A 16,147-nucleotide genomic window follows, 5' to 3' on the forward strand; every position below is an offset into this window, starting at 1 on the left:
TAGCCTGGATGCCATTCAACCTACCTCTGTTCCCTTATCCTTGAGCTTCCCAGCCCTGATCCCCATTCTCCATCCTGTTTTCCTGCTCTGGGAGCTGTCCACACCTCACCTCTCCTCTGCCCCTCTCCATGCTGTAATTCTGCATCTGTATCCAGGATCAGTCTTCTCCGAAGTCCTCAATTCTTCCCTCCTTCAGCTCTGGCGGCTTCTGATCCCAGAACTCTTCTCCTTCCTCATCCCATCACGTCTTCTAGTGAGTCTGTCCTTCCCACCCCGTAGTTGCCATGACGGTGATGGCTGGGGACAATATGGACGAGACTTCTGCTTTGCCAGGTCACCCCCAGGACAGCTATCGACCTGGGGCACACGATGACCACGAATGTTGTGAGAGGGTTGTGATCAACATTGCTGGCCTGAGATTTGAGACGCAGCTGAAGACTCTCGCTCAGTTTCCCAACACTTTGCTGGGTAACCCCAAGAAACGCATGCGATACTTTGACCCCCTGAGGAATGAATATTTCTTTGATCGGAACCGGCCCAGCTTTGATGCGATCCTCTATTACTACCAGTCTGGAGGGCGGCTCCGCAGGCCTGTTAACGTGCCTCTAGACATGTTCTCGGAGGAGATTAAGTTTTATGAACTGGGAGAGGAGGCCATGGAGAAGTTCCGGGAAGACGAAGGTTTCATCAAAGAGGAAGAGAGGCCCCTGCCTGAGAAGGAGTACCAGCGGCAAGTGTGGCTGCTCTTTGAATATCCCGAGAGCTCTGGGCCAGCTCGGATCATTGCAATAGTCTCCGTAATGGTGATCCTCATCTCTATAGTGATCTTTTGCCTGGAAACGTTGCCAGCGTTGAAAGAGGACAGGGAGTATATGGGACCCCGAAACCGCAGCGACAACTCTACAGTGTATTACAAGTCCAATATCTTTACCGATCCCTTCTTCGTGGTGGAGACTCTGTGCATCATATGGTTTTCTTTTGAATTGGCGGTGCGCTTTTTTGCCTGTCCCAGCAAAGCAGAGTTCTTCAAGAACATCATGAACTTCATTGACATAGTAGCCATCATCCCATACTTCATCACTCTGGGTACAGAGATGGCTGAGCAGGAGGGGCCTCAAAAGGGGGAGCAGGCCACTTCTCTGGCTATCCTGAGAGTCATCAGACTGGTAAGAGTCTTTAGAATCTTCAAACTCTCCAGACATTCTAAGGGCCTCCAGATTTTGGGACAAACCCTCAAAGCGAGCATGAGGGAGTTAGGGTTACTAATCTTTTTCCTCTTCATTGGGGTGATCTTGTTCTCCAGTGCGGTGTACTTTGCTGAAGCTGAGGAATCTGGCACCTATTTCGACAGCATCCCCGATGCTTTCTGGTGGGCAGTGGTAACCATGACCACTGTAGGATATGGTGACATGTACCCTGTGACAATTGGAGGCAAAATCGTGGGCTCCTTGTGTGCCATTGCTGGTGTGCTGACAATTGCCCTGCCTGTACCTGTCATTGTGTCCAACTTCAACTACTTCTACCACCGAGAAACAGAAGGGGAGGAACAGGCTCAGTTACTTAAAGTTAGCTCTCCTAATTTAGCATCTGACAGTGATCTGAGTCGCCGTAGCTCCTCTACAATCAGCAAATCTGAGTACATGGAAATTGAAGAGGATATGAATAATAGCATAGACAATTTTAGAGAGGCTAACCTCAGAACTGGCAACTACACCATAGCCAACCAAAACTGTGTTAATAAAAGCAAGCTGCTGACTGATGTTTAGAAACGTGTAGAAAAGAGAAACATTGGCAGCTTGAAGACTTTAAGTGACCAGCTTAAGTCACACTTTGTAGATGCTTTACTCTTCGAATGCTTTACCTCGTAAATGCATTGTTGCATTGCGAATTTTTGCTCAGTGATTCAATAAGCTTTCAGGATCCATGAAAGAATTTCACTTTTTCCTTTTGTTTTCTTTTAAAAAGGGTATTTTCCAAGTGGTGGAAATGGTTACTTTATAACTCTTTGGACTAGCCTAGTTATAAATAGAAATGGTATGCTTCTAGCCCTAGACATTTCCCCCCATAACTTTTAAGTTTCCAACCGTTTTAAAAATCAGCTCAAGAGGACTCTAAAAAAAAAAATTACTTAAAATATGCATGGATTCAAGGAAACGTTTCTACAAAACTGCACAATGCATCCAAGAAAAAGCATCCAAATAATATTCAGCAGTAATGTGCAGTAAGTATTTGTCATTCTTTAGACTGACCGACATATACATTTCCTTCCTTTGTGAAAAGTTTTGTAGTTCTGATCTACAGATTCACACACAGCACCTTATGAAAATATGCCAGGTTTTTATTTTTTATTTTGCTGTATACACAATTAAAATTGAAGAATTATTCTCTCTCTTTGTGTGTGTGGAGGGGAGGTTGAACATCTGCAATGCTGCTAAGGTCTCTTAAGTGCAGATGGCTTCAACATACTTCTTTCCCTTCTTCAGAAATGGATGCAAAACTTTTTAGCCCCTTTGTTGCAAGATAGCACAATAGAATTTAATATAAGCATGTTTGACTTTGATACTATCTATTTTATAACTGCATGCCTGGAACATTACCTCAGATGATAGGGGATAAGGTTTTGTTTGAATTGATCTTCTTTAAAATAGGCCCCTTTTTTGTTTCAATTTGCATTCACCAAAGTGCACTCCTTTTTATTTGTTAAGTATCTGATTAGTAACTTAAAAGTACTGTATTTAAGTGCATATGTTAGTCAAATGGGAACAATAACTTTTGGAGATCAAAGCATGTTTCAAATATTCAGCATTATGGCCTATTTGACTAAGGTGTAACTCAACATTAATTAATGCATGGTTTCAGTAATAAATACAAAAAAAAAGCTTGTTAGGATGAAGGCCAGGAAGAGAATACTAGAGAGTTGTTGTTTTCCTGCATTGCTCAGGGAAATGAGTTGGCTTTATCCGGGCCTTAATAGAAAGTAACATATCCCATCCCTTAAAGGGAAAGCTATATGGAAAATTAAGTCCAGTTTATATATAGCAATGTCTAAATATTCTGTATCTCCTAGAGCAGAAAAAAAGGTGCAGAAGCATGCCTTTTGGTGCATTCTTAGAATGTAAAATGAAACTTATCGATTATATGCATCCAAATTGCAGCCCAGTTATTTTCGCAGTCATCGTTTGAACCTTAGAGACTTTTGTATTCCCCTAGGACTTGCTGAAGAGACTCAACCAATTGATTTTAGATAGTTGCTTAGTGCCTTTATCCTTAACAGCCACTGGACTGCTGAAAGTGCCTCTATGAAAAGAGCTGATCCTGAGTAGGCATGGATGAGTCAATTGGGACAACAGCAGGACTCTACCATGCCAAATGCAGGCACAGCAGAAAAAAGCCAGGGAGAAAGACAATGTGTAAAGCAGAGAGGCAGAAGAAGAGGGCAAAGACCACCAGCACTCTTGCAGACCTAATTTCCTCCTGTACTCTGCACCCTGCAGCTGAGTGACATTGCAACCTAACATTTGCCTTTGATCAATGCTACTCCCGCAAGACCCAGTGTTCCCCCAGTTTGTCTGTAGAGACTTTGCTGCACTCTGTGTTTGTTTGTCTTTCGTACTGGCCCGTTTGGACTTGGGTAGCCTGGCATCCTACACTAGAGGAAGTAAGGGCCATCCTTTGCAGTAGCCTTAGCTATGCAAGGAGCAGGTTGGATGGAGGCACCTTGAATCTGTACACTTGCTCCTCTTAGAGGCTTCTGCTGTTTTTCCAACAGAGCTCTCATCCTTTCCACCCAAATTCTCTTGGATTTTAAAATTTGACTCCCCTGAAGCTTTCCCCCTCCATTGTAACAACTCTCCTACTGTTGTGTTTGTTGAAGGTTGCAGCATTTTCTGAGAAGGCATTTTCTGCAATTATGCAAGTCTTGAAGCTATAGTCCATAGAAATCAATAACCTTTTGTTTTTTTAACTGATATAGGCACTAATTTTTTTTTAACCTTTTCCTTCTAAATGTCAAAGTTGAGGCTCTTTCTCCCATGCTTAGCATGTGGCCTTATACACTCAACCCTCTTTTCCATTACATAGATCCCAGGCCTCCATTCTATTATTCTATTTCTCAGCAGCTACAGAGATATATAGGGACGCAGGTGGCGCTGTGGGTTAAACCACGGAGCCTAGGGCTTGCTGATCAGAAGGTCAGATCAGAACCTAGGAGTTCGAAAGCACGTCAAAGTGCAAGTAGATAAATAGGTACTGCTACAGTGGGAAGGTAAGCAGCGTTTCTGTGTGCTGGTCTGGTTTCGTCAGAAGCGGCTTTGTCATGCTGGCCACATGACCTGGAAGCTGTACGCTGGCTCCCTTGGCCAATAACGCAAGATGAGCGCTGCAATCCCAGAGTCAGTCATGAATGGACCTAATGGTCAGGGGTCCCTTTACCTTTACCTTACAGACAGACAGACAGACAGACAGACACACACACACACACACACACATACACACACACACACAGCATCTACATTGGAAAAGGAGCATTAATTCTGCAGCTTTGCCTAAACCTGATACGTCAGGTGGACAGAAAGATGCAACTTTGTGACTTGTATGGTTCAAGGAAGAACAGAGGGACCACTTAATACTGACTGCAGCATATTCAGAAAAAAAAATGTAATTGATAGGAAACTCTACATTATTTTCCATTCTCAATATCCAGTTTCTCCCCAATCCAGTTTCCCCTGCTAGAGTGCTAGATTTGGTGGTCTACCTTGATTCCTCCAAACTCCTAAATTTAGGGAAGGCATTCCCCTGTTAAACTGACTTTGAACATTGTGTGTAGTTATCTCAGCAATAATCAGCTCAGTGCCGTATAGGGTCTTTGATCAGGAAGTGCCACCTGAGAGAGGATGAGGCCTCAGTTGGGCAGCTTGGTGAGTTTCTTTGTTGACTGGCTGGGTTACCCTCACCTTAGTTTATCTGCTGGACCGATCCTTGTTCTGCATGTTTAAGAGAAAGTATGCATGCCATGCAGTGGTTTGGTTTATGGCTCCCCCCCTTTTGCTTTTGGCAGGGATAGGTGATCTTTAGGGCTTGTGGAATATGATTGTTGCTTACTCATTTATAACAAAGGGACTGGGTCAATATGGAGTGCAGGGAATAACTTCACGTAGCATAGGCATGCATTTCTTCCAGCAAGGTTTCTCCTCCCCTGAAAATCAGACTCATTCCTTTGCACTAATACGTGCTGAAATGCGTTTGTAGGTCTGAAGGTGCACTAAACGACTGCCTGATACACCTTTGTGTTTTTAATTTTCTTTTCTGCCATATTTTGTTTTGGTGACTGGTGGTTTCTAAAAAGGGAGTGCTGCAGCTTGCCCCCAGATCTGAAAATGGACATGGCAAATCAAACTAGAGGCGAGAAACCTAGTGAATTTGCTAGTGTTTGGTGACTGCAGCGCTGGAGCAATGTCTCTCCATCCATTGGTGTGGACACACAGTTTGTGATGTTGTCCTGACACAGTCGTTGGCTGTTAAGTATCTATTTACTGATTCATCAAGGGTGCGAATCAGGCTGTAGGCTTAGCAGGTTTGATTAAAGGGAGGGCAAGGTTTCAAAGGCCTAGAATTAGTCGGAGTTTCCTTAACCTTAACATTGGTCTTATCTTAATCTTGACCTTGGTACAGAGGTGGCCTTTAAGTAAGAGCAGAGGATGGGGCTGGCTCCTGAAGTACGATTCGCTGGGAATCTCTTCAACACAAAGCTCACGGAAGTGAACAGAGATGTGCAAGGTCATTGCAAGTGCTCTTGTACTGTTCCCATTCATTTCAGGGTGGCCTATGCAGGATAACAGTGCAGTGCTAGGCTAGTGCCAGTTTGGGGGGGGGAGGCTGCTTGGATGTTCTGCTTTGGATACCAAAACGCCTTGGAATGGCTCTTTTTTTTGACATGGAAGCAACCGATATCAACTGGACAACGTAAGCGGGAGATCATTGAATAGGAACACACTGCAGGGATAGAATGCGGCCAGTCTCTCTTCCAAGGACAGGGAAGTTAGCGACTCCCCCCCCCCCCCAAAAAAAAACTGACCCACAACACGTATAGAAATAGGACTAACTGTGTAATGCCATATCGAAGGATTAGAGATAAAGGTACATAAGGCCACATTCTATCACTGTTATTATAAAAAAACAAACAAACCCCAAAGCAAATTTTAACTAAAATGGGAGTCCTTATCTCTTGTGAAATCAGTATATTTTCTTATCGTGTTATTATGGTTATCATTACTGACATACGTTTAAAAGGTGACGTACAAATAAGAGGATGTGTGTTATTCGTTCCAAACTCTCATTGAATATTGTCGATTCTTTCCACTAGAAGACCCATTTATTTTGATGACTGCTTGGCTTGATCTGTGCTAAGGGCAGAGGAAAAGGTAAACCTGCTCTGAGCCTATGTATACCACTTCAGACCGCAGGTCACAGTTATATGTGGGCAGGGAGTATGTTGGAAACCTCCCCCCACCCCCCCAATGTCATTACACAATCTATCAGGGAGAAGACTGGGCTGCAAACCATCTCTCTCATATCTGGACCTTGCTGTACATTTTTAGGCTGCAGATGAGACTGAATGACCCAAATGTTCCCTGCACATGGAAAACGAGTCTATTGGGAAGAAAGTTTCTAATACAAGCTTCTTAACATGTTAGTTTTCCTTGTTCCAAGAATTTATTTTTTCATGGTGAAGCAACTGAATCATGCAAGCTCTTGTCTACAGTTGGAAGTGGTATAGGCAAGGGGCAGGTTTACCACCTTTGCGACAATTAGTTTTCTATGTGCAGGGAGTTTTTTTTCTTTTCAAAACATAATAATGTGATTCCTCATGTCACCTGCTGTTTGGGTAGGCCAGACCTCTCTGTTCCTACTAAATATCTGGTGTCGGGGCCTGAACAAATTAATTAGTCCGGCAGAGTCCTGTCCCCTAAACATTTAATTGTGGTTTCTATACCTATTCAGTTTTTGTTTGTTTTTTGAGTCCTGACCTATCTGTTCAAGTCATTCATACAAATAAAGCTCTCAGCTGGCATGTAAATAATTACAAAACGGAGCATTTGTAGCTGAGCATTACAGTCCTTTTTGAGAAAGCACATGGAGAAAGACAAGAGAAGCTATGTCTGTATCCTCTCTCTCCTTAAGTTTTATGTAGACATGCATTCACTTATTAGTGCAGGGTTTTGGGGTGTTTTGTGGGGTACTAAAACTACAGCACATGTGAAATATGAGGCATAATATATGATTTAAAAAATAAAATTGAGGGACCGTTTAGCACATGTTGCCAAACCATAGCACATATGATAGAAAATGCAAGCCTTGCAACATGTCACAAACTTTGTTTCGTGAGTTGAGAAATTTGTCAGTTAACAAAAAATATTTTGCCCAGAAGGCTGAATATTCTTTATGGTTTCAATGTGGTTTTTTTTTTTAAAAAAAACTTAAAAAAGGGTATGAGCTGAACACACAACAGTTTCTCCTATATGTAATTTCTGTAGTATTGTCAGACATAATCAAGAAAAGTAAAACTTTATTAAAAGTTAAATTTCCCTTCCCTTGTTAGGGACCATTTGGTTCCATATGCAGTTAGAACTGATGATTCTATAGTTGGTCTTTTTAAATTAAATTTTCATTTCAAGACAGTTCTTTTGAAAACACAGGTGACATAAATTTTGTTATATTCTGAAATACGTCTAGACATAAATCAGAATTAACCACTGTCTTTAATTTAATTGACAGATTTAAAATAACTGTAAATCCCCCCCCTTTTCTTTCTGTGGGTGCTGAATAAATTAGGCCACAAACGTGCATCTGATCAGGAAATAGCATGCCTTTTTTTCAAAGAATTGTAATCAATTTGAGATTTTTACTCCAGTTTTGTTGGGAAAACAAATCCTCGTTCATATCTATGTTGATCAGTTGTTCCACTCCTCTAGTCGTACTATATATGATTTATACTTTTTAAAGTCTTCCCTGTCCAGCTGTCATTTGAACACAACTGAATTCTTTGGGAGTATATTTATATTTGATTAAATCGTTGCTTCAGTAGCATTTCTATAAATGTGACTGGAATCAAATGTATATTTTACTTTTGTACAAAAGTAAAAAAAGAGAGAGGATATTTTTGTGACTAAATTTAGCAAAGAATAATACGTTAGAACTTACTTTGGTTTTCCAAGACATTTCTTAAACACACTTTCCCCCCCAGCACATTGGTTTGAAACTATGTAAATAACAGCTGTGGGTAGGAATGATACGGATTCTTTGACATACCTCTCATTTTAACGATGCAGTATTACTGTTGAACAAGGAATGGCTCTTTGCAGAAAGGTGCACCATTAGGGCAACAAACCATGGAAGCTGACATGGGTCTATTGATTTCCGTAATTTACAAATTGCTTACACTTTGAGTCAAGTATGTACCTCATTGTCATATTACTGCTGATTTGACTTAACCATCGCTGAAATGGTTTGGTTTATCGACTTTTGAGACAGCAAATGTTATGAGTTTATATTTAAAACATATAAAAATGCATAGTTTTCATCTATGCAATTTTACTTGCTTCTGTCACTTTTATCGTCTGTTCATACTTGGCATCTATTAAAGATAATTTTTAAGGATCTTATTCAGATATACTGCGACTGGTTTATTGGAGTCCTGTTTTTCTCCTGTTCCTTCCCTCGGGGAGATTTTGGGAGTACATGGATGGCAAGAAAAGGGGCCTAGGAAACAAGATTGGTGGGATATTGGACCATGGAAATGTGAGGAAGAGGGAAATGCCAGAGAGGAGTCTGGGAGGGAAAGGAGACAATGGTCAGAGAGGAGAAACTGCACAATGGTGAAGACCTGCAGAGATTTCAACCAGCATATTGATACCAAATATTTGGCTTGAACTATATTCTTTTAAAAGAGCTTTTGTGTGTGCTAGTGATTGGCACTTGGCTGTGCTCCTAGAGGAAGTGATGGATGGGGTTAAGAACACTGAGTTGTGATAGATCTGCAGTCATAAACAAAGCACTGGTCCTTTGTTCCTGTGCGAGTGTTGTATCTTACTCTCTATGATTGCTGAATCAAAATAATATGATTAGGCACGGGTGACCTGGTGTTCTTCCTCATCCACCTCGCTCCTTAGAATTTAAATGATAAAGATGGACAATATTAAGAGTAAATACTGAAGTAATTTATTTGTGTTCCACTAGGGAGACGAGCAGGGTCCAGAATGGTTCAGACAATACCTTTTGAGCCAGACGGCATTTAAATTTGATCCTTTTTTTAAAGCTTTTGAGGTGGATTGGAAGCATTCCTTGAAGTCTGGAAGATTACTAACCTGCTAATATGGAACGTTCAGTCAACACTGTTCCAAATGATTTTGGATCCTACCTGTGATATCAGGGGACAGATAAGATTTGGTTATACATAGTGTGAGGGACAGGGGATATCGCGAAGTCCCTCCCCTCCTGAGTTCAAGCCCGTCCCCGAGCAAAGGGGAAAGCAGGGAGAGTTCCGATTCCAGTGGGGAAGCAGGAAGTCGTGTCCGAGGCTCAGGCAAGGTAGAGGAGCCAGGGTCCCAGGTGGGACAGGAAGGGGCAAGTAAGGGGGGAAGACCCATCCCCCCAACTCCAGAATTACGCAGGAAGAGGAGGGGCAAGAGGATGGGTCTGCCAAAGCTTTTGTGTTGGAGAAAGACGCGCCAAAAGCCATTAGGAGGTTCTGAAACCGACTGACAACATCGCTCCGTGTAAATAGCAATGACTTGAGCACTGTAAATACGCAGCACCAATAAAAGAATAAAATGCAGAGCTGCGTAGCGTCGTTACTCTGAAGTAGTCCACTCCGGCCACTGTGACAGCAACCTCCTAATCATTTTTGGGCTACTTTGGAGTTGCCGGGATGAGCGTGTCAGAGGCGGAGAAGTGGCGGCAGATCGCTGAGCAAGCCCAGCTAGAACTGCAACAGCTGTCGCTGCAGGCGCAGGGAGAATTGAAGGCAGCTAAAGAGGAGACTAAGAAGGTCCAGGACGACCGGCTACAACTTGCGGAACAGGTGAGAGAGCTCCAGGAAAAAGAGCAGCATTTAAGGGCGGTGGCGGTAGACCTCCAAAACAAGCTGGATGCAGAGAAAAACAAGGCGGGAGGGGCACCCCAAGTCCAAGTGCTGCCAGGAAGGAGAGCCGGGACCCTAGTAAGCAAGTTCAATGGAGACCCGAAGGAGTTTCAGGGCTTTGAGACTGAGATTGTGTATGCTCTTGAGCTGCACCACGATGAGTTCCCTGATGATGAGCACAGAGTAGCGTTTATTGTGGAGCACCTTACAGGGGCGGCCAGGGAGTGGCTAAGACCGTTAATTGCAACAAGGAATCCTTGCATGAAGAATGTCAAACTATTTCTAGAAGGTTTGAAAACGATGTATTCGTCCGATAGTCATATGGACCAGACTAAGGAGGAACTTCATAATTTACGCCAAGGAAATATGACAGTTCGCGCGTATTGGGCGAAATTCACCATGCTGGTGCACAGATTGGGGTGGGATCTGGAGTCTGCCCCAATGCAAGCGGCGTTTTACTTGGGGTTGCATGAGGAGGTGAAGGATGAGCTCTCGAGAGGTCCAAAGCCCAGTAATATGGATCAACTGAGCAAAGCGGCTCTGGCGGTGGGGGTGAGGCAGGAATCCAGATGGAGCGACAAGCAAGCAACGCGCGCAAAGCGGGCTTGGTTCCCACGGTCGCAGGAGAAGCCACTCCCTCAACAACCCTTTCAAGCCACGCCTGGGGCCAGTCAGGACCAGGAACCCATGCAGATTGATAGCGCGCGCGCGCGGGCTTTTCAAACCCCAGCGGCGCCAAGACGCAAGGAGGGAAGGGGTGGGAATTGCTTTCTCTGCAACTCCCCCCAGCATCTCGTCAGAGACTGCCCACATCGCAGGGAGTGGCAAGGAAAGGCGGGAACGGTTGTGCCCTCCCCCACTGACGCAGCACCACAGCAGGGAAACGGGAAAGCCTGGCTGCAGGAGACAAGGGGCGGCAGCCAGGCACAGTCAGCAGACAACAGCCCCAGCCCACCCACCCGCACAGAGAGGAGCAGAGCCAGCCCACCCCTCCCAGAGCAGGAGTGGTTCTAGAAGTGACGCTCACGCTCCCAAATGGCTATCCATTGACGGTCCTCGCCCTAATTGACAGTGGTGCCTCAGCCAACTTCTTCTCGAGAAACTTTGCAGAAGAGCACCAGATCCAGCTTCTGCAGCTGGATTTTCCTCTGCACGTGGCAACCATTGACGGCAGAGAGCTGCTGGGAGGGGCCATCACTCATCAAACCCCCCCCATGAGAATGACGGTTGGAAGGCACTCAGAGACACTGGCATTCAACGTCACCACCATCTCAGACCCCCCAATCGTTTTGGGCATGAGCTGGCTGGCGCGCCACGACCCCTCCATAAGTTGGCATCAGAGATGCATCACTTTTGGATCGGACTTTTGCCTGGAACATTGCATGCAGCACCAACCAGGGGAGGGGCCTCCGATAGCCACGGTGGCCACCATGCACGTCAAAGGGGGTGAGGCGATACCCAAACCATACTGGGACCTGCAGGAGGTCTTCAGTGAAGCGGAGTCCGACCACCTGCCCCCACACAGGCCTTTTGACTGCCAGATCAACCTGGTGCCTGGGGCAACTATACCCCCAGCCAAGCTGTACGCCATGTCAGACCAGGAACTGGAGGATCTGCGCGCTTTTATCGACAAGAACCTCAAGCGGGGGTTCATCAGAGAAAGCAAGGCAGCAGGGGGCAGCCCGGTCTTCTGGGTGGACAAGAAAGACACGCAACAGCGCCGTCTGGTGGTGGATTTTAGACGGCTGAATTCGGTGACAGAGCCAGTGGCTTTCCCCATGCCCAGAGTGGATGATCTCCTGACAGCGGCACGCAGAGGCAAGATTTTCACCAAGCTAGACCTGAGGGGGGCGTACAACTTGATCAGGATCCGGGAAGGCGATGAGTGGAAAACCACGATGTTCACGCCTCTGGGCTCTTTTGAATATCTGGTGATGCCCTTCGGGTTGCAAGGGGGCTCAGCATGCTTCCAGGCCTTCATGCACCACGTCCTGGGGTCCCTACTCTTCAGGAAATGCTTGGTCTTTCTGGATGACATCCTTATTTACTCCAACGACCCAGTGCAGCACGTGAAGGACGTCAGGGAGGTGTTACAGCGCCTGAAGGAGAACCACCTGTATGTGAAGCTGGAGAAGTGCAAGTTTCACACCAAGGAGGTGGACTTCCTGGGCTACAAGCTGTCAGACAAGGGGCTGGCAATGGACAAGGACAAGGTGCAGACCATCCTGGACTGGCACAGCCCCAGGACGCGCAAAGATGCCCAACGCCTACTAGGCTTTGCCAACTTCTACAGGAAGTTCATCAAGAACTTCTCTCGAGTTACGGCTCCCATCACTGACTGCCTGAGAGGCAAGCAGAAGTTCAGGTGGACACCAGAGGCGCAAGCAGCGTTCGAAAGCCTCAAGAGGGTGTTCGCCTCAGACCAGAACCTGTTCCACGTGGTTCAGGACGCGCCCCTACGCATTGAAACAGATGCTTCTGATAAGGCTGTGGGCGCCATTTTGTTGCAACTGGACGCCAACAGAGAGTGGAGACCCTGTGCCTTCTTCTCCAGGAAGTTGACCCAGCCCGAGCGAAACTACACAGTTTTTGATCGGGAACTTCTTGCGATCCACGCGGCGTTCCAGCACTGGAGACACTTCCTGGTGGGCGCCAAGCACCCCATCCAGGTGTGCACAGACCACAAGAACCTGGAGTTCTGGAGAACTGCCAGGGTGCTCAACCAGCGGCAGATACGGTGGGCGGAGTTCTTCTCGAACTTCAACTTCTCCATACACTACATCCCAGGAGAGCAGAATGTCAGGGCGGATGCCCTCTCCCGCAAGCCAGAGTACATGGAGGAGGAGGCGCCACCAGCCCCAAGGCACATTTTCCCCCCGTCGGCATGGTCCTGCGGAGCAGCAGTGGTGAGCGAGGCAGAACTCACAGCACTGACGGCAGCGGATGAATTTGCCAACCGCATCTTCAGAGAACTGAGAGGGGGGAGGGAGCAGGCAAAAGACTTTGCAGAACGCAGAGGGCTGCTTTTCTACAAGGGTGCGCTGTACCTACCCACCACCCAGCTTCGACGTACGGTCCTCAAGCAGATGCACGACAACCCTACAGCGGGGCATTTTGGAAGGGACAAGACCACTCACCTAGTCATGAGACACTTCTGGTGGCCAGGGGTGAGGGAAGATGTTCGAGACTATGTAAGGGGCTGTACCACCTGCCAGCGGGCGAAGGTGGTCAGAGCAGCGCCACCAGGGTTGCTGGAGCCCTTAGCCACACCACACAGGCCGTGGGAAGTGGTGTCCATGGACTTCATCACAGATCTGCCTTCGTCCAGGGGTAAGACTGCAGTGTTGGTGGTGGTGGACCTCATGTCCAAAATGTGTCACTTTATACCGTGTGCCAGGGCAGTCTCGGCAGAAGAGACAGCCAAACTGTTTGTTGATCACATTTTCAGACTGCATGGATTACCTTTAAGGGTTATTTCGGATCGTGGCCGCCAATTTGTTTCCAGGTTCTGGCGGCGGCTCATGAACCTCCTGCAGGTGGAGGTCAGCTTGTCGACGGCTAGACACCCGCAGACCAACGGACAAGCGGAGAGGGTCAACGCCATTCTGCAGCAGTACCTGAGATGCTACGTCAGCCAGCGGCAAACGGACTGGGTGGATCGCTTGCCACTAGCAGAATTTGCCTACAACAATGCAGTGCACGTCTCCACAGGGGTGTCGCCCTTTAAGGCCAATTACGGGCGCGACCTCAGATCTTTCCCAGAGAGGGAGAGGGAGGAGGAGGAGGAGGGCCCACAGGCTGAGGATTGGGCAGAGGAACTGGAGACGGTGCACCAGCAGCTCAGAGAACACTTGGAGAGGGCCAAGGAAGCGTACAAAAAGGGGGCAGATCGCCACAGGCGACAAGGGGAGGTCATCAGGGTGGGGGACAAGGTGTGGTTGTCCTCGGAGGGCCTTCCCACCAGAGGGAGGTGCAAAAAGCTGGCACCCAAATGGCTGGGCCCCTTCACGGTCACGCAACAGGTCAACCCGGTGGCATACAGGCTGGCACTGCCAGAGGACATGAGGGTGCATCCAGTGTTTCATAGATTGCTGCTGTCGCCGTACAGGGAAAGCAGCAGGCTCAGAGACAGCGAACAAACCCCCGAGGGAGGGGGGGAGAGGGAAAGCAGGGAGCAACTCAATGAGGCCACGGCCATCCTGGATTCAAGGTGGGGGGTGGGGGGCCTGGAGTACCTCATGGCATGGGAGGATGCTCCACCGTCCCAGAATGAATGGGTTCCCGCCACTCAGATACAGGAGGAATTCTTGGTGGAAGAATTTCACGCCCTCTTTCCCCACAGACCCAAGCCCTGGCACATGGAAAGGGAGGGGGAGGAGGAGGAGGCACGGGAGAACAGCTCACCATGGCGCTGGGAAGCGGAGTTTGAGGAACCAGAGGATGAGGTATGGGTGTCGCCAAGATCCACCCAGTCAGAGGAAGGAGCAGCTTGGCAAAACATTTTTACCCCCACCAGCTCTGACGCCACGGACTTTTTGGGATTCCCGTCCTCCCAGGCGGAAGGGGGGGGCTCGCAGGACTGGGGGGAGGTGTTCACACCAACGGGCTCGGAGAGCACCGAGTTTTTAGGCTTCCAGTCGTCACCGACACATGGGGGGGGCCTGGGGAGGGGTGAAGGAGAGCTTGGGAGGGGGGTGGATGTGAGGGACAGGGGATATCGCGAAGTCCCTCCCCTCCTGAGTTCAAGCCCGTCCCCGAGCAAAGGGGAAAGCAGGGAGAGTTCCGATTCCAGTGGGGAAGCAGGAAGTCGTGTCCGAGGCTCAGGCAAGGTAGAGGAGCCAGGGTCCCAGGTGGGACAGGAAGGGGCAAGTAAGGGGGGAAGACCCATCCCCCCAACTCCAGAATTACGCAGGAAGAGGAGGGGCAAGAGGATGGGTCTGCCAAAGCTTTTGTGTTGGAGAAAGACGCGCCAAAAGCCATTAGGAGGTTCTGAAACCGACTGACAACATCGCTCCGTGTAAATAGCAATGACTTGAGCACTGTAAATACGCAGCACCAATAAAAGAATAAAATGCAGAGCTGCGTAGCGTCGTTACTCTGAAGTAGTCCACTCCGGCCACTGTGACACATAGTAATGTGTATAATAGTTTGAATAATTGCTATATTTAATTTTTTTTTTGGTAACCCATGAGGAGTAGTATCAATGGTCAATCATGGTTAGGAACACACTTTCCTTAAGATCCAAACGAAACGAAACATTTATGAAGTCTAAACCGTGATCCATGTTCCTTGCGTCACTCTGCTGTCTATTTTTCCTCTGTGTAAAATAAGAACTATTTCAAATTCCGTTTTATAGTCTTTATGACCCATCCCTAATAAATGAAATCTTATGTTTCATCGGTTCATCTTCACCTGCCTGGTCTCTAACGATAATTGTCCCTTATGTGAGACAATGACAAAGCAATTATTACCCACTCTTATGGTCTCTTTCTTCAAATCATTTCACATTATTGTCCCTAATTAAGGGCCCAATGCTGGGGTTATATATTGTGTTCATTTTACTCCCAAGTATTTCTGTTAAAGTTTGGAATGATTCCAAAGTAAGTCTTTTAGGCCAATGAACTTGGTAATCAGTTTTGTGTTGTTGTCTCTCTCATGCCCTCACAGTAACTTTGTGACATCATCATTGTCTGCCACCTTTCGCTTAGACTGCAGTTTCTTTGAGGAAAGTACCTTTATTGCAGGCTTCACCGAACTCCAATGTTTTACTGCAGTGCAAATAGATTTAAAAAAAAATACCACAAAATTATTGGGATGGGCCATTAGAAAAAGGTTTAATCAGCTTCATGGAGGAGAGGTCTGTCTGTGGCTATTAAACTATGGTAGCTAAGTGGAACACCATGTTCTTTGGCAATATGCTGGCCACCATATATCAGTTAATTGGGGACAAAAGCAGAAGTAGCCTGTTTTGTGGGCTTTCCGGAAGCAACTGGTTGGCCAGCATGTGAA

The 16,147-nt window shown here is 46.8% G+C and overlaps 1 protein-coding gene across 1 annotated transcript; it reads left to right on the forward strand.

The window, feature by feature from the left end:
- Positions 1-284: 284 nt before the first annotated feature.
- Positions 285-3,816, forward strand: LOC118096606 (potassium voltage-gated channel subfamily A member 1). The gene has a single exon (XM_035138588.2). The coding sequence runs from the start codon at positions 285-287 to the stop codon at positions 1,764-1,766; it is 1,482 nt and encodes a 493-aa protein (XP_034994479.1). The 3' UTR covers positions 1,767-3,816.
- Positions 3,817-16,147: the final 12,331 nt, after the last annotated feature.

The sequence above is a fragment of the Zootoca vivipara genome, chromosome 5 (assembly GCF_963506605.1).
Source record: "Zootoca vivipara chromosome 5, rZooViv1.1, whole genome shotgun sequence".
Lineage (NCBI taxonomy): Eukaryota > Metazoa > Chordata > Lepidosauria > Squamata > Lacertidae > Zootoca > Zootoca vivipara.

Excerpts from the sequence above, each read along its gene's own strand:
- LOC118096606 (XM_035138588.2), top strand. The coding sequence starts at position 285 with ATGACGGTGATGGCTGGGGACAATATGGACGAGACTTCTGCTTTGCCA.